This window comes from Capsaspora owczarzaki (genome assembly GCF_000151315.2).
Source record: "Capsaspora owczarzaki ATCC 30864 unplaced genomic scaffold supercont2.16, whole genome shotgun sequence".
Lineage (NCBI taxonomy): Eukaryota > Filasterea > Ministeriida > Capsasporidae > Capsaspora > Capsaspora owczarzaki.
The window spans coordinates 223,125-240,264 of record NW_011887307.1 but is presented as its reverse complement, the minus strand read 5'-3'; the positions used below and the strand labels follow the sequence as shown (position 1 = coordinate 240,264).

General features: G+C 55.7%; 4 protein-coding genes and 1 non-coding gene across 5 annotated transcripts; 3 read left to right on the top strand and 2 right to left on the bottom strand.

Annotated features, from left to right (window-relative positions):
* Positions 1–52: 52 nt before the first annotated feature.
* CAOG_09836 lies at positions 53–124 on the top strand. Its single transcript has one exon. It is a non-coding gene; the product is annotated as a tRNA-Gln (tRNA).
* A 1,147-nt stretch (positions 125–1,271) lies between these two features.
* Positions 1,272–2,201, bottom strand: CAOG_07809 (hypothetical protein; the record flags this gene model as incomplete). The annotated part of the gene is made up of 1 exon (XM_004342833.1): positions 1,272–2,201. One exon carries the CDS (start codon positions 2,199–2,201, stop codon positions 1,272–1,274), a length of 930 nt encoding a protein of 309 aa, XP_004342882.1.
* A 2-nt stretch (positions 2,202–2,203) lies between these two features.
* CAOG_07808 (aspartate kinase-homoserine dehydrogenase) lies at positions 2,204–6,524 on the bottom strand. Its single transcript, XM_004342832.2, has 9 exons — positions 6,363–6,524; positions 5,932–6,033; positions 4,881–5,618; positions 4,708–4,803; positions 4,460–4,613; positions 4,048–4,348; positions 2,987–3,950; positions 2,647–2,885; positions 2,204–2,521 (listed from the first exon to the last, which is right to left on the bottom strand). The coding sequence occupies exons 1-9, from the start codon at positions 6,429–6,431 to the stop codon at positions 2,329–2,331; spliced, it is 2,856 nt and encodes a 951-aa protein (XP_004342881.1). The 5' UTR covers positions 6,432–6,524; the 3' UTR covers positions 2,204–2,328.
* Positions 6,525–7,431: 907 nt separating this feature from the next.
* CAOG_07807 (translation elongation factor 1-alpha) lies at positions 7,432–9,033 on the top strand. The gene has a single exon (XM_004342831.2). The coding sequence runs from the start codon at positions 7,486–7,488 to the stop codon at positions 8,878–8,880; it is 1,395 nt and encodes a 464-aa protein (XP_004342880.1). The 5' UTR covers positions 7,432–7,485; the 3' UTR covers positions 8,881–9,033.
* A 318-nt stretch (positions 9,034–9,351) lies between these two features.
* On the top strand, positions 9,352–17,115 carry CAOG_07806 (hypothetical protein). Its single transcript, XM_004342830.2, has 2 exons — positions 9,352–9,371; positions 10,218–17,115. The coding sequence occupies exon 2, from the start codon at positions 10,297–10,299 to the stop codon at positions 16,894–16,896; it is 6,600 nt and encodes a 2,199-aa protein (XP_004342879.1). The 5' UTR covers positions 9,352–9,371; positions 10,218–10,296; the 3' UTR covers positions 16,897–17,115.
* The last annotated feature ends 25 nt before the right edge of the window (positions 17,116–17,140 follow it).

Here is a 17,140-nt window from a genome sequence, read left to right as displayed (position 1 = left end):
TTTTACTTTGCTGGAGTATTCATAGTTCAAAAGCTGAATTGCCCTGTTGAGTTTTCGCGTCGTCTAATGGTTAGGACGGAAGACTCTGAATCTTCAAATGACGGTTCGATCCCGTCCGTGAGCTAATTCGCTTTTTTTTGCTCTTTTTTTTGCCTTTTTTTTTATTATTATTCGTTTCTCTCGCACCTGCCTTTCTCTGCTCCCGCTTGTTGCTCCACTTGTCATGCATTGTGTACATCCATCGATTCACACAAGGTCTGTGCACAGTCGCAAACGAGCAGTTTCGATTGCTTTTTTTTTTTTTTTTTTTTTTTTTTTTTTTTTTTTTCCTGGATCGCGACCTTGCCCCGTAACTGAACCTGAAATCACTACTGAATCGCGTACAATGAATTCGGAAGGATTGTTTACTGCAGATATCGTAAGGAATGAGGGAAAGACCGATTGGGTTTGTAACATTTTTCGGTTCTCGCTTCCTCTTGCCCTCCCATTGCTCGTGCAGCGCATGAAATTCAGCATGTTGGCACTCCATGTATAGATGCGTGTTTTAAAGGGGAGAGGGTGAGCGTGTGTAGCTTGGTTGCACGATTTCCATTTGTCGCTGGCGAGAAACCTGGAATCAAGAAAACAGAGCTCTCGATACTTGAATGACCAAACCGGGAGCGAACTTTACTTTTGTCATGTCTGCATCCAATCTACAAACCAACCTCACAAACATTGAAATCTTTATCATTCAACATTTCAAATGATCGGCCGCAAAGATACGGTGTTATGTGATGACATCTAGCCTCGCACAAGGACGCAAGACGTTCGCTTCGCAACAATTTCTGCCCAAAGTCAGTAAACCAGCTATTGGACCCAACAAGCGATTCAAAACCATATTTTCAATCAGTTGAACACAAGTAGGACGGCATGGGTGGCTCGATGTACTGTGGTTATGAGGGCGATTTGGCATACTTTGTGTGCCGCGCCAAGCTTTGTCTTCTTTCAGTACTGCTGCCTCGCCACCTTTCACAAAAGCTTGCTCCGAGTACAACAACATGACATCAACACGAAATATCTGACTAGGCGGCTGTATTAGCCCTCCAATACAACTATGGACGGTTGTTTAAATTTTGAAACAAGTACAATGAGCTCCAACGCCACAATAAATGCAATCTCGTCCATGCCGGTAATAAATATCACAAAGTAAAAACATTCACAATCTTCACATAAAGGTTACGGTTCATACGTGCGTTGCCTGGCCACGCCGCTCGCATTCACACCCCAATGCATCACAATATTCCGATTGCTGCAAGACGAGCCTCCAACTGAGCGCCACGATCAAGATTGGAAACACCAACCATGCCAACGGCCACCGCGCCAGCAACATTCTCGGGCTTGTCATCGATAAACACACACTCGCCGGCGCGCAAATGAAATTCGTCCAGCAACCGCAGGTAGATTTCGCGCTGCGGCTTCATCAGCGCCACTTCAAAAGACATGACGGCCCCACTGAATGGCTCAAACACTTCTGGCCACAAGGTGCGCACAGCTTCATAGTTGTCGCGTGGAAAGTTGGACAGAACGAGCAGTCGGTACCGTTGCTGCGCATCCACTCGGCGCAGCGCGGCCAATCCGGCCGGAATGGGTGTCATGAGCGCTGGCACTCGCAAGCCAAAGTCTTCAAACAGACTTGCCAGGTCTGACTCGCTTGGCAGCGCGCAATTTCCGGCGGCGGTCGTCTCAGAATTGGAGCGTTTCGCTTTGGCCCAATCCAGCGCCGCTTGTGTCAGCGTCGCCGTCCCACGGTTGTACGCCTTCCATGCAGCTGAGCTTGTCATGCCCTCCAAGCATGCTCGGCGTGTTTGCGGAGTGAGGTGGTCCACAGCAACGCCAGACCGAGCAGCAATGTCGTCGCCCACTTTCGCTTGACCTTGCACGGACGCGTGCTCCGCAGTGACGCCGCTGTGATCATGCGTTAACGTTGATTGTGACTCATGAAGCGACTCGGCGTCACTGGGCGAGTCTGGATGGAGAGCTGCAATGAACTTGGTCGGATTCCACTCGAGCAGCACTCCTCCTAGATCAAACACGACAGTTGTGATTTGGTCATTGTTTCGTGTGGTGGCTGAATCCAGATAATGCTGCATGAACAAGCCAGCACATACAGCCACGCTTGCGAGAATGCCGGCGGTCATCCAGAATCCATTGGACGGCGGCATGGTTTGCACGATTGTGGACTGAGTTTCATTTGCAAATTCAGACATTACATGGGACACAGGCTAGGTTCAGAGAGACACACAGACACACACACACAGACAGACACACACAAGAACAACACGGACGGAATTAACGCAAGCGCGAGCGAGGTTTGCCAATTGTCGCAGCAATCTTGAGCAAGTCGTCAAAGACACCCATCGCTGTGGCGTCGGCACCAGCACCGGGGCCCTGGATGACAATCGAGTGAGGATATCGCTTGCTGGTGATGCCAACAATGTTGTCTCCTCCTCGAAGCGAGGCGAATGGATGGCTCGTCGGGTACCTGAAAATTGCAGAGCAAACAAACGACACAAGTTCCCAATGTGCAGATTTTGTTGAGTGAATGCCCAAAAAGCCAACATAAATACAAAAAAATCAATGACAACCACCAAGCCGGCGGAAGCGTACTTGCGCAACTCGACACGGGCTGCCTTGTTGGCAACGTCGACAACGCCGACAAAGCGCAGCACTTTGTTCTCGCGACTCGCCGCAGCGTTCAGCTCCTCAAAGTAAGCGTCAAAGGAAGGCAGGAGCGACATGAATTCACTGGCAGAGTTGGTATTGAGGAGCTCGTTGGTGAGGATTCCAGCCACTGGAATGGAGTCCAGCGAAACGTCCAAGCCACACAACCGAGCCAAAATGCAAACCTGAAACATAAACATCCATGCCAGATGAGCGCCAAAACCACAAACGTCCGCGGCACAAAACCCCTCCTCGATTTACGGCAAAAGAATTGCCCCCCTCATACCTTTCGAGCGACATCCGCTCCAGTCAAGTCATCCTTGGGATTCGGCTCCGTGTAACCAAGCGCCTGTGCCTCCTTGACGATCGAAGAGAAGGCCTGGGCTGACGTGGACGCAGCAGCGCTGGCGCCGCTCGAGAACTTTGCAAAAATGAACGACAGCGTTCCACTGAGAACGCCCTCGACAGACTGGATGACATCGCCAGTGTCAAGCATGGTACGAAGCGTGGCCAGCACGGGCAGCGCGGCACCCACCGTGGTTTCGTTGCCAATCAAGGTCGCGTTTTGGTTTGCTGCTTGGTAGATGCTTCGGTAGAGCTTGGCGTCCCCCGAGAACCCGCGCTTGTTGGGCGTGACAATGTGAATGCCCCGCGCAAGCCATTCCGGATAGAGGGCGGCCACGGCATCATCCGACGTGCAGTCAACAATCACTGCGTGGTGAACATCCAGCGAGGCAATGTGCGACACGAACGCCTTCAAGTCAAGCGGCAGCCACTGTTGCTGCGGGCCCGCGACGACCTGGCCATTTTCAACGGCAGCCGGCTTGCTGGCTGACAGCTCGTCCAGCACCTGCTGCAAATTCACGCCCGAGGCCGCGTCGGTGCGAGAACTCAACAGCATGGATTTCGAACGAGCAATGCCGCGAACGACCAGCTCTGCGTGCGAGGTGCTTGCACCAGCGGTGGCGGTGGCGCGCTCAAGCATCTGGCGCAAGAGGGCACCGCCAACCAGCCCTGGACCAATCACACCGACCGAGATTGAGTTTTGCGGGACCGTAAACTCGGCGCTGAGCACGCGCAAGGCGGTGGTGCAGTCCTTCTTTTGGAGCAGAATGCAGATGATGCGCTCGCCGTTCTGCGCGATACCCAGGACATTGACGTCGTAGCGAGCAAGCGAGGAGAAGAACTTTGCAGCAATGCCGGGAGTCTGATTGATTTGGTCGCCGACAGCAGTCAGGATGGCAAATCCGCTGTGAAATGATTGAAAACCGGGGTTATGGCGAGAGATTTTCAAAGACCGAGTGAGGTGGAATCATCAAAGCGAATCAGACGCTCGCTACTACATACCGGAACAGCTCAATCGAGCTCGGAGTGTGCAAATCTCGATTCTCTGAAAAGTGTGCGGTGATGGTCGATCGAGCAAGCTCAGCGCTGTCTTCTGGGACGCAGAACGAGACCGTATGCTCTGGTGCGGCCTGCGCCATCATCACCAAGGGGACTTGAATGTTCTTGAGGCTGTTGAGCAGGCGGTTGCGGATGCCAAGCGGCATGTACTCGTTTTCGCCAACATTCAGGAGCTTCACGTTGATGAGTGCAATGTTGTCGATCGAGCACAGGCCACGCACGGCCTTTGAGGAATCTCCGACGACTAGGTGAGGGGGGTGGCCAGTACAATCAAACAATCCAATAGAAAGGACAAAAGTCAGCTTATGGGGTGTCCACAAACACTCGAAAAGGTCCACAGAAAGCGTCAACAGACCTGCAGAGGGAGACGTTGCGCCTGAATAAATCTTGGTGCCGGGGCACGATGCGTTGAACGTGTTGCGAATGTAGATGGGAATGTTTTTGGTGACGGCTGGAGCCATGGTTTTCGGGTGAATGATCTTGGCACCGTAGAAGGAAAACTCGATGGCCTGAGAGCCAAAGTAAGGCAGTCAGCGTGAATAAACACGACACCTTCTTACACAGACACAAGTTTACGCTTTCGATTCTTCGGTGATTGCCTACCTCCGTGTAAGTGAGCTCGTCAAGAAGGCGGGAGGAGGGGACACGCCGAGGGTCTGCACTGTAAACGCCATCCACATCCGTCCAGATGGTGATTGCCTGCGAGTGTCAGGGTCGGCTGGTGAGTTGGCTGATTTCGTTTTTCCATCCGCTAGTACCGCCACCCTCACACTTACCTGTGCATCCATCAGATTGCCAAAAATGCTGCCCGAGTAGTCACTGCCGTTTCGCTTGAGGGTTGTCGGGGCGCCGGATTCGGTGCTGGCAACAAAGCCCGTCACAACGACAACGTCGTATTCTCGGCCCTTGTGCTGGAACCACTCGCGGTACTTTTGGCTCGACACGCTCCAGTTCACGGGCGGAGCCACCGTGGATGCCGGGTCGCTGTCCACCACCAGGACTTGGCGGGCATCCAGCCAGCCTGCACGTCGGCCAGTGCTCTGCAGATAGGCGTGGAGGATTTGGGTCGACCACAGCTCGCCCTGGCCGACAATGAGCTCGCGGTAGAAATCCGAGCAGCTCTTGGACAAGAACACGGCGCGAAGCAGATCGCGAATGTTCTCTGCATCGCCGTGGATGACGGCGAGTAGGTTGGAGAGCAAGGCGGCGTTTTGTTGGCAGAGTCCTGATGGCAGGAAATCGCTGGACGACGACAAGGACGCCGAGGAAGACAGGGACGCCGACGCGGATGCACTTCCTGACGACTCGACGAACGGACGCGGGGAGCAGTGCGGGGTGTGCGCAGGGTTTGCGCCAGACGAGCATCCCAGCAGCTCCGTTGCCGCTGTGACGTGTTTGGCAACGAGCTCTGCAAACAGAGTCAGATAATCGGTCTTGGACGTTGGCGCCTGTGCTGCCGCAATAACAGCCAGCAGGCCATCGGTGACTCCGGCCATCGCCGACACGACCGCGCCCTGTCCGAAATGACCGGAAGGAAGGAAAAAAATTTGAGGTTGTGAGACAAGCAACGAAAGTTCAACGGAAAAATGCAACGACATGTGATTGAGGCCAAGTTTGTGAGGTTGCATTTTGACTATTGCCAACCATTGATGGCACCACCACCAATCCCGCAAAGCGTGATACGGGGGTCACGAACCTGACGAAAATAGTCACAGTTCAAACAACCCAACCCAGCCACAAACAAACACAAAGCCAGTTTCATGGGACGACCAAACCAGTATTCCGTGCTTTTGTGGCCCGCACGCTGATCGAGGGCGCTTGGCTTACCTGATGCATCTTGTTGGCACGATCGCTGGGCGACAAGGACTTGTCAAGAATCTCCGCAACTTGACGCATGCACGCCGCATTGGCCATGCTCGTGCCGCCGAACTGCAAGCAGAATGAGAAAGAGCAGACACAGCAATGACAAGCAATGATGCGCCGGTGAGAACAGAGCGAGGCGCAGGACCAAGATCGAGCAAGGAGGTCAGCGGAGGTATAAAGTGTGATGACTTCATTCTCCAACCAAACTCAGGCTCAAACTGTGAGGGTTGCAATCCGCCTCTCGCCCAAGTCACTGCACTGCTGCTCGGAAAAGCCAAGACAAGGCCGAAAAGCAAGGCAGCATGGAATCCGCGGTCGCTGCTTTCCGGGGGACGGGGTTTGATCGGATTGGACACTTGGTGATTGGAGCATGATTTTGATTCAATTCTCCACACCTTATGCACAGTCCATTGCCAGTTGGTCGATGAGGCCCACGGCCAGAAGGAGCTCGACGGAGTCGACATTCGCTTGGTTTTGGTTGTTGAACAAATGAGAGTAGGTTGTCCAGATGCTTGTGTGAGATCAGTTTGCTGCAAAGATTGCACCAAACACAACTGTGAGACTGAAGTTGTGGCCAAGATTGGTCGTTGTTGTTGCTGGATTCATTTTTCCAAATGCACAGTTAGCAACGACCGACAATCAGCAACCTCCAAACTCTCAGTTTTTTTCCCCCAATCGTTGTCGATTTAGCTTTTGATGCTGCATTTTGAAATAGAACGACAACCGAATTTGGGAGAGAGCACTCTTTTACAGGTTTGTGAAAAGAAAAAAAATCGAACGTGACTTGCTTCCATCTTCCTTCTCGAAGCCGATCTCGGCCCATCCCCGCTTGTCCCCTCCTCCCCTCCTCGCAATCCGCTAGACAGTGTCTCTGCACACTGGATTGCGGTGCGCGGGCCATCCGATGCCCCTTTCCTCGGCCTGGAGATGGACGTGAAAGTGGAAAACGAAAAACGCGAAACAGAAACATGTGGTTCTTTTTTTTTTCTTTTTCTTTTTCGCCTTCGGGCTTTTCTCTCTCGCTTCCTCTTCTCCGCTCTCTTCTTCGCGCTCTTTTGCCTCTTGCGTGAGATGCTCGTCTTGCAATCGTCTGCCACTGCTGCGCTGTCACGATCGATCGCATCGGACAAGCCGTTTCTGTTTTGAAATTTAGAACGTTCTGGAAAACAACAAAAAATTGCCTTTTTTTCACTTTTTTCTTTTTTCGTTTTTTTCCCTCTTCAACACTTCCTCCAACTGTCGTTCTGCGTTTGTTCTTCGCTCTCGTCGTGCACACTCGGATTAGGATCCATTCATCCCCATCCCCTTGCGCATTGCCAAAAACGAGCGTCGAAACGCGAACGTCAGCGTGGGGTGTTGACGCCGAACCCCACGAGTGTTTTTTTTTAAAATGCTGTTTCATCGTTTTCTTCCTTCTCCCCACGTGCAATCCTGATTTAAATAATTGTCGCTTTTTGATTTGGAAATGCTCACTCTTCCATTTTTTTATTATTTAACACACACAGAACAACCTTCACAATGGGCAAGGAGAAGACTCACATTAACATCGTCGTTATCGGCCACGTCGATTCCGGCAAGTCGACCTCGACTGGTCACCTCATCTACAAGTGCGGTGGTATCGACAAGCGCACCATCGAGAAGTTCGAGAAGGAAGCTCAGGAAATGGGCAAGGGCTCTTTCAAGTACGCCTGGGTCCTCGACAAGCTCAAGGCTGAGCGCGAGCGTGGCATCACCATCGACATTGCCCTCTGGAAGTTCGAGACCTCCAAGTTCTACGTCACCATCATTGACGCCCCCGGCCACCGCGATTTCATCAAGAACATGATCACCGGTACCTCGCAGGCTGACTGCGCCGTCCTCATCGTTGCCGCCGGCACTGGTGAGTTCGAGGCTGGCATCTCCAAGGACGGCCAGACCCGTGAGCACGCCCTGCTCGCCTACACCCTCGGTGTCAAGCAGCTGATTGTCGGCATCAACAAGATGGACTCGATCAAGTTCGCTGAGGAGCGTTACAACGAAATCGTCACTGAGGTCTCGAACTACATCAAGAAGATCGGCTACGACCCCAAGACCGTCGCTTTCGTCCCCATCTCTGGCTGGCACGGCGACAACATGCTCGAGGCCTCCGAGAACATGCCCTGGTTCAAGGGATGGACTATCGAGCGCAAGGAGGGCAACGCCTCCGGCAAGACCCTCATTGAGGCTCTTGACGCCATCTCGCCCCCCAAGCGCCCCACGGACAAGCCCCTCCGTCTCCCCCTCCAAGACGTCTACAAGATTGGCGGTATCGGCACTGTGCCCGTCGGCCGTGTCGAGACTGGTGTCCTCAAGCCCGGCATGGTTGTCACCTTCGCCCCCAGCAACGTGACCACCGAAGTCAAGTCGGTCGAAATGCACCACGAGTCCCTCCCCGAGGCCAACCCCGGTGACAACGTCGGCTTCAACGTCAAGAACGTTGCCGTCAAGGACATCCGTCGTGGCAACGTTGCCGGCGACTCGAAGAACGACCCCCCGAAGGAGACCAAGACCTTCACCGCCCAGGTCATCGTCCTCAACCACCCCGGCCAGATCTCCAACGGCTACGCCCCAGTCCTCGACTGCCACACTGCCCACATTGCCTGCAAGTTCCAGGACATCAAGGAGAAGTGCGACCGTCGCTCTGGCAAGAAGCTCGAAGACGCCCCCAAGTTCGTCAAGTCCGGCGATGCCGCTATTGTCGAGCTCCTCCCCACCAAGCCCATGTGCGTTGAGGCTTTCTCTGACTACCCCCCGCTCGGCCGCTTCGCCGTCCGTGACATGCGTCAGACCGTCGCCGTCGGTGTCATCAAGGCCGTCGACAAGTCCGCCAAGGATGCCAAGGCTGATGGCAAGGACAAGAAGGCTGCTGCCCCCGCCAAGGCTGCCAAGAAGTAAATTTTGTGTTTGCCAAGACACATTTGTTTATTTCAATCATTTCTAAGACCAAAAAGGGATTTCATGATTTTTGTTGCTTGCATTGAAGTTTTTTTTGGTTGTCATTTTTTTTGCGTTGGTTATGAGCGCAATATATTCCATTATGGCAAGAAACACGACGAGTTGTTTTTACAGTGGAGGGATGAGCAAGGAATGGGGAAATGGAGAACAAGTGGAATGAAATGGTTTGACTTTGTGCGGCGAAAGTGTTGCCATTTTCAATCATGCTGCGCCTGGCACCTAGATGCGTGTGATTGCTCATTGCTAGTGCTGTTCTCACCTGTGCGAGCAAGCAACCAGAAGCGACAAGTGCGTCTCAGATGTGAACAAGAGCGCCGCAAAATTGATGCGAATCTTTCATTTGGCGCTGAATCTACTTTGCTCCATTGTCTGTTGCCCATATCATACAAGCTCATTCTCAGTTTTTTTTTTCGAGTCGTTCATCTTTACTCGTAGGTGACTGACTGACTGATTGACACAAATACGGCCAGGCAGTGAGGGCAGTGGGAGCTGACTCCTTGCAGTGCTCAGCCACTTTTCCCCCCCCCCGTCCCCGGCAATGGTCCACTTTCCCCTCGCTACATCAGAACCCCACCCCATCGAATCAGAAACGAAGGCAATCCAATCAGCACTGTCGGGGATGAGTGAGAGCGATGGGAAAGCAAAAGAGGAGGCGGTTTCATTTTTCCAACGAACCTCTCTGCCCCTCGACACGCAGCACCGCCGTCCCCAGCAGAGCGCGAGAGAGCGATGAGAGCAATAATAAGAAGGATTACGTTACATCGACGCTCGACTCGGGTTTGTCGTGTTGTAGCTGGGCTTTCTGTTCTCAACGCCAAATGCAAAAACCCAAACAAAACCCAAACAAAAACCAAAAAAAAAAAAAAAAAAAAAAAAAAAATAAAAAAAATAAAAAAATGATTCTTTGTGTTTTGAATGCAAACATCAATGAAAAGGGGGGAAAAGAAAAGTCTCGACTCTGAGCGACCAACGTCAATGACACTCTCTGCGCTTCATGTGCAGCGTTGAGCTGTTGGCGGCAAGCTGGCCATTGAATGGGGGAGAGCTCATTGGAACGAACGAGAAAAATAAAAAGAGCCGAGCTCTTCGGTTCTCTATTGAGCGGTTGGCACTCACTGCGCTGACGTTGGGAGGCCGTGCTACAGCAAGCGATCTCACAACATGCACTAGGACAAGTGGTCGACGGCAGAACTGCGCGAGACGAGGAAGGAGGGGAGAATCGTTGGCTCAATACTCACGTCTCATGCTGCACTGACTCTTTTGCTCTCTCTGCGCAGGTCCCATCGCGTGTGTGCCGAGTCACTCTCACAAGGAGGAAGGAGGAGGAGGAGGTACATTGCCGTGTCGAGGGACAGAATGGCCGACGAGTGGACGGCGGACGACAGCTCGGCGGTCGATTTCTTCAATCCGCACGCACTGAACGACAGCGACGAGGATTTGGACGACGGATATCAAGATTCAAGCAGTGTTGTTCATCAGGAAGACAGCGACATTGTAGCACACGAGGATGGCTCGTTTGGATGGTCGGCACCCGCGAATCAAGCGTCCGACGGAGAGGACGATCATGAGGAACAACCAGACGAGCACGACGACGATCCAACCGGATTGAATGCGCTAGACTCGGCACTGGGAGAGCTGGAAATAGAGGCCGAAGCAGCGCTGCAGCACGAGGACGTCAAGGCAAGCAACGCGTCATTGGCGGACGTGAGCTCCCAACAACAACATCACCACCAGGACGACACTGCCGCTACCACTGCCGCTGCAGCAGAGCCACCAACGCCCGCAGCGCCTGCAACAGTTAATTACGATATTAGCAGGTACTGGCATGACTCCGCGTCAGGCTGGTACTATGATCACCACAAGAGCGAGTACACAATGACGCCCGAGCCGCTTGAGCCCGAGCCTGAGCCCGAGCCCGTCCAACCCGCCGAGCCCGAGCCCGAGCCCGTCGAGCTGCTACACGCTCACACACACTACGTCCCTCCAACGCCCATCTCACAGCATGGAGACGAAGCCCCAGAGAAAGTTGCTGCGTTGTACCAACATCATGTGGAAGAGCAGCAGGTATCAAAGCCCACTCGAGACGCTGGTGAAACCCAAGCATCAGCAGCGGCTGCTACCTCGACGGTCGCCGTGTCGGTGGCAGCAGCAGCAGCAGCAGCTGCAGCGGAGCGGATGCAGCGACAAGACAGCATGAAATCAACGCCTTCGTTTGTCATGACCGTCACAGAGGCGGAATCATTGCCAACCCCCACCTCTGATGCCAAGGCGGACTCTGTTAGTAGCAACAATAACAACAACAACGACGACGACGATGACTGGGACAAGCCTACCATCAAGCGCACAGGCAGCCTGAGACGATCGCTCCGCCGAGGCCGAGAATCAACCGACGCCGACCTTGCCATCGATGCCATCACCATGCGACGCCGTTCCATGCTCAACGACTCGGACGAGGAGCAAGAGCTAGAAGAGCAGGACCGGCTTGCAGACAAAATCGACCGTGAAGAAGAGCAGCGACAGCGAGAGCAAGAGCAACGGCGGCTTGCGCGCGAGCAGCAGCAGCAGCAACAAAGGCAGGAAATTGTCCCTCCAGTCGCCGTCGCAGCCGCAGTGCCTCAGGCAGTGCTGTTAACCCAGCTCACGCACGCCAGCACCAATAGCATTGACAGCATCGGCAGCAATATCGCCTCCAGCGACAGCGGCAGCGTATCAAACCTCCCCCTTCCTGCCAGAGTCCTCAGCGTCAGCAGTCTGCACCGCCTGGACGATTCGCCCTCCGTCGAACAACGCTCTACACTTCCGCACACACTGGAGCAAGACGAAGATCAAGAAGAAGAAGCAGAAGAAGCCGATGCCGACGAAGCGCAGGCCGTCGCCCGACCACGACGCGCAACCTTCCAAGACAGCGAGTCCTCAACCCACCTCAATGACGATGACTTGGAGGAGCTCGACCATGTATCCTACCCATCCATTACCTCCATGGCGTCCATGGCGTCCATTGACCCCGCACTACTTCGCACGGCCACCGTTGGCGCGGCTAGCATTCAGCCAGCCATCAGCATGCAGAGCGTTTCGTACGTCGAGGACGACGAGTCGGCAAGCGCAGCAGGGCACTCGTACTATGAAGAGGCAAGCGCCGGCGGCGAAGAGGCTCAGCCCGAGACGTCGTTGCCAGCAGCGTCCGCTCACCTGCGCGGATCGAGTGGCGCAGCGGCCGGCGACAGCATGACCTTTGATCCGGACGATCCGAACGCCATCGACTCGGTGTTGGACGGCTTTGATGCCACATTGAAAGAGTTTGACACTGCCAGCTTGAACGATGACTCGCGGGCTGGCTCTCGCTCCGTCTCGCGGCAGGTATCCATGTCACTGCGCCCGCTTGCCCCAGTGCGACGCACCTCCATCTTGCGGCCAGCCTCCATGGTTGTGCCCAGCTCGCACGCGCTCAGCTCTTCACCGACTGGCACCACCATCTCCGCCGCCTCGAGTGGAAGCTGGAACAATAGCAACGGCGAAATTGCCGCGACCATGTCGTTGGCCAGCATTCCCTTGTACGAGAGCGGAGATGGCGATCTCATGTTTGTCAACCCGATGGCCGACATGACCACGGACGACGAAGCGGACGCCGCTAGTGTTGCGCCTTCGACGTGGAGTGGCCGTCGTAGCCACCAATCGGAAACGGGCACCTTCATTCTTCATCCTGACGACGACATTCTGTACGCCAACGGTTTGCGGGTCGCCGAGCAACGTGGACGTCGCGGCTCGGCAGTCAGCGCCGTGAGCAGCGGGACTTTTATCCACCACTCACAGTCGCCGTCGGAAGGCAACGAGCAGCCGCCAATGTCCCCGACACACTCGCATTCGCCTTCAGTGATGACGACCGTGCTCGTGCAGTCGCCAACGCACTCGGCTTCGCCCAGCGTTGTTTACAACGACCATACGGATGTTGAAGAGGACGACCCTGAAGAGGACCATGGACAGCTGACCATCACCAACCCCACAGCAGCGTATGCTCTGATGCAACAACGGCACAGCGACAGTCGTTCCAGCCTCATTAGCTCCAAAGCTGCACCACCCCCGCCTCCGGTGCGCAACCCATTCACCGTCCTCGTCCCTTCCGCCAGCGTCACTGCAATGGCTGCCCCGCCTCCGCCCGTCATCACCGTCACAAACCCGACCCGCCCACCGTCCGTATACACGGATGTGTCGCCCCTCAACGTGTCGGCGCTGCCGCCCACTTCGACTGGCCTCTCGAGAGAGCTGTCAGGATCAACTACCAGCATGGTGACACTCATGGCAGGAGGCGGCGGCGCAGGCGGTCCAGGCATGAGCGAGAGCTCCCAGCAGCCCCTCTCGCGCTCCCACAGCATCCAGCTCGACGATGAGGCGATTTCTGCATCCGTTCACGTGCCAAAGCTGAACGGCGCGAATTCATCCAGCGGCCTCTTCCGCGTCGGCTCTGTGGAAAGCGCGCATCCCAAGCGTACGCGCACATCGAGCGGCGGCGACCGCACGCTCGTTGGCATCAACGCTGTTACTGGCGCACCAATGCAGCCGGTCGCGTCAACGCCCACCAGCGGCCCGGTTGCCCCCAACTATGTCCCAAGCCCGCTGTCTTCGAACGCCCAGCTCGCTGCGGTGCCCGAAGATGATGCTCCAGCTCCTGGCCAGCTGGTGCGCTCGTTCTCGTCGTACTCTATTTCCGGCGTGGCCCTTCCCATCACTGCCAGCATGATTGGCAGTCGATCCGAGCTCGCTGGTCCGTTCGCGCCTGGCCCTGCTCTGTTGGTCAACCAAGAAGAGCAAAAGCACTTGGTGGGACGGCAAGCGCATGCTAGCAGCACGACTTACTCGCGCCATTCCTCATCCTCCTCCGTGCCTGATCGCGTTGTGCATCGCGAGCAAGATCCTCGGCGCGAATCGGAACGCACTCGCGAGTCTACGCGTGATCGCAACCATTCGCGCGACCAGTACCGAGGTGATGCACACCGCGACCAGTACCGCGATGGACCGCGCGACCGGGAGCGCGACCGAGAACGCGAAAAAGAGCGCGATCGGGAGCATCGCTCATCACGGCCTCGCTCTCGCTACCGCGACTACCATTACGACGAGGGCAGCGACTCGACCAGCACATCTTCGTCCGAATCGTCCTCCAGCTCGTCGTCTTCGTCGAGTGACGAGCCTCGCTACCAAGATCGCGATCGTCATCGCAAGCACCGCAAGCATCGTCGACACGGCAAGAAGGCTCGCCGTCATTCCAGACGCCGCGAGCGTTCCCGTCGCCACCACGGGCACCAGCAAGTCGTCCACGCGCCTGCCATTCCATCCGGTCCCAACCAACGGCGCTGGGCCGTCGAGGGCAGCGTTCCCACGGGCTTTGAAGTTCGCGTGGATCAGACCACGGGAGAGACGTTCTACTTTGACGCGGCCACCATGACCTACTACGACCAAGGGTATATTGAACACGCTCGCGCGTCGCCGTCCACTCTGCCCATTCCGCCAGGCTGGAATATGCGCAAAGACCACCGCACGGCCAAAGTGTTCTTTGTCAACCACAACTCGCAGTCGACGACGTGGGTGGATCCTCGTGACCGATTCACACGGCCATTCACGTTTGCCGAGTGCGAGGGCGACGAGCTCCCGTACGCCTGGGAGCAGGCCAGTGATGCGGTTGTCGGTTTGTACTTTGTCAACCATTCTACGCGCACGACGCAGATCGAAGACCCGCGTATTTCTGCGCACATTGTCCAGCAGCGTATGCTGAAGGACTTTTTGGAGACGGCTCAAGCCGACCTGACCCGAAAGCAGGAATTGCTCGAGCTCAAGAAGCGTCGTCTTGGCATTGCCGAGGAGGAAGTGGCGTATCTCACCTCGCGCCTCGACCGCCCTCAAAGCGTCGCCATGCCCAGCTCTGCTGCCGCAGCGGTGACTGCTGGCTACCAACACGGTCTGGTGCACAATAACAGCTTGCAGCACCTGAGCGGGGGCTTGCACGCCTCTGGCAGCTATGCTCAGACGTTCGACCCCGACACGCTGAAAGTGGACATTGCTGCCGCCAAGCAGCGTGTTGCCAGCCTGCGGCTCGAGATGGAGTCGCTTGACAATGTCGTGCAGTACGAGCGCGAGGGTATGGAGATTCTGCAAGACGTCGATCGCCGCATCGATGCCAATCCCGATTACCAGCTGGACGACGCGCGCCGAGCAATCGAAGAGCTGAATGCCATGCGCGCGCTGCTGCGTGAAAACCAGGCCGAAAAGGCCGAGCTGCGCCGCCAGCTGGTGCAAATGCGTGAAGAGTATGTGACCAACTCTCGCATGCAAGAGTATCTCGTGTACAACGAGCTGGACAAGCGCCAGTTCAAGAACGAGTTGGTGCAGTGGCTGGCTGCGAACGTTGTCGACCCGGACCAGATCAACAGCGCTGTTGCGGCTCGGCTCGAAGAGCACCTCGACCAGCGTGAGCTTGCCTTCGACGTGGACGAGCTCGCGGCCTCCCTCACCTCCATTTGGCCCGCCATTACCAAGCTCGAGACGATGATTTCGCAAAGCGAGCAGTTTGGCGACCAGCTCAAGTCGGAAATCTCATCCATCTCGTCTGGCGTGGACTCGCGTGTTGGCAGCCGCAATCCTAGCCGCCACGGCACGCTCGAAAAGCCTCGTCTGGCTCGTGCGAACATGGCTGCATCGGCGGCGGCTGGCCAGCACCATCCCCACCACCACCACCACCACCACCAACATCACGATCACCAGCAACGGCACCACGATGCGTACACCGCCCCTCCACCCGCGCAGTTTGCCTCGAGTGGCTCGGCACACCCGGTCCGTGCTGCTGCTGCGCACTTTACACAAAACGAGCTTTTGCAGTCGGAAGAGGACGAGTTTGCCGACTCGCACATTCTCAAGGCAAAGGTCGAAGAGCTGGTGCGGATGCACGAGCGGGAGAAGATTGAGTTGCGCAAGATTCTTGCCGATGTGCACGAAAGTGTGCTTTCCCGCCAGTCGCTGAAAACGCTGCTGCAGCGCCAGGAGGAAGAGAAGGAGAAGCTCAAGATTGAGCTTGCGAGCGTCGAAGCCAATTACATCCCAATCGAGAGGGTGCAGGAGGTGATTGCGACGCACGAGCGCGAAAAGTCCGAGCTGCGGGCCGAGCTGCAGGTGCTCAAGAAGGATCTCATCCTTGGCAACATGCAAAACAAGCCCGTCTCAAAGTCGTCTGCGCTGCCGCCCCCACCGCCCTCAGCCTTCCTACCTGCAGACTTGTATCCTGAATCCTCCACGTTCGTTGATGCCATGATCTCCAATGCTCACGGCGACAGCGATGCCAGTGCGACGGACGAAGTTGTGCACAACTCTGGCGAGACGCCCATCACGCGTATCGATATTGAGCTCGAGCTGGCCGCAGCCAAGCGCGAGATTAGCGGCATTCAGCAGCAGATTCGCGCGCTCAAGGACATGCGAACCGAGCTCATGGCGGGTGGCAGTGGCGAGGCTGCTGCCGCGGCTCACAGCGCAGGAGCGGCTCAGAGCGCTCGTGCGGCCACCTCCATGCCGCGCCCCTTGAACGCGAGCAAGGGTGGCGTCGCCTCGCCTAGTCTGCCCAGCGATAAAGCTGCCTCGCGCAGCACAGTGCAAGAGCGTGCGCCAGCCGTTACTTTTGCAGAGACTCCTGCTGCTGCTGCCGTTGCTGCGTCTGCTGCGTCCGCCGACGTGGTCAGCCTGGACTCGATGCCGCGATGGATTGACGATCCTGTCATCCAAAATCTGCTGCAGGTGGATCCCGAGAGCTGCAACACAAAGAACACCCTTCGTCGCCGCTCGCAGCACAAAGTGGCCCAGCTCCGCACCAAGGCCAAATCCGGTGGCGTTGATCCGCTGTCCTTCCAAGAGAAGATTGCCTACTTTACGACCTACGACATTGCTCTTCCGCTTCCCCCGCCTCCGCCGCCAGCCCACTAGATGAGTTAAAAGGAGTTGAGTTTTTGGTTTCTAACGAGCGATATCATTCTGCGCACTCCCGCGGGGCCGTTCTTCCGATCTGGGTTGTTTTACTTGCTCTTGATGTCTTTATGTTTCTTGTGTATGTATGTGTGATTTTTATTTTGAATTTTACCATGTCCTTTTTCCTTTGACAAGAATGAGAAGAAGCGGCGGCCTTTTGTCAAGCATCCGCACTCCAAAGTTCACCTTTCCCATTTTCCCC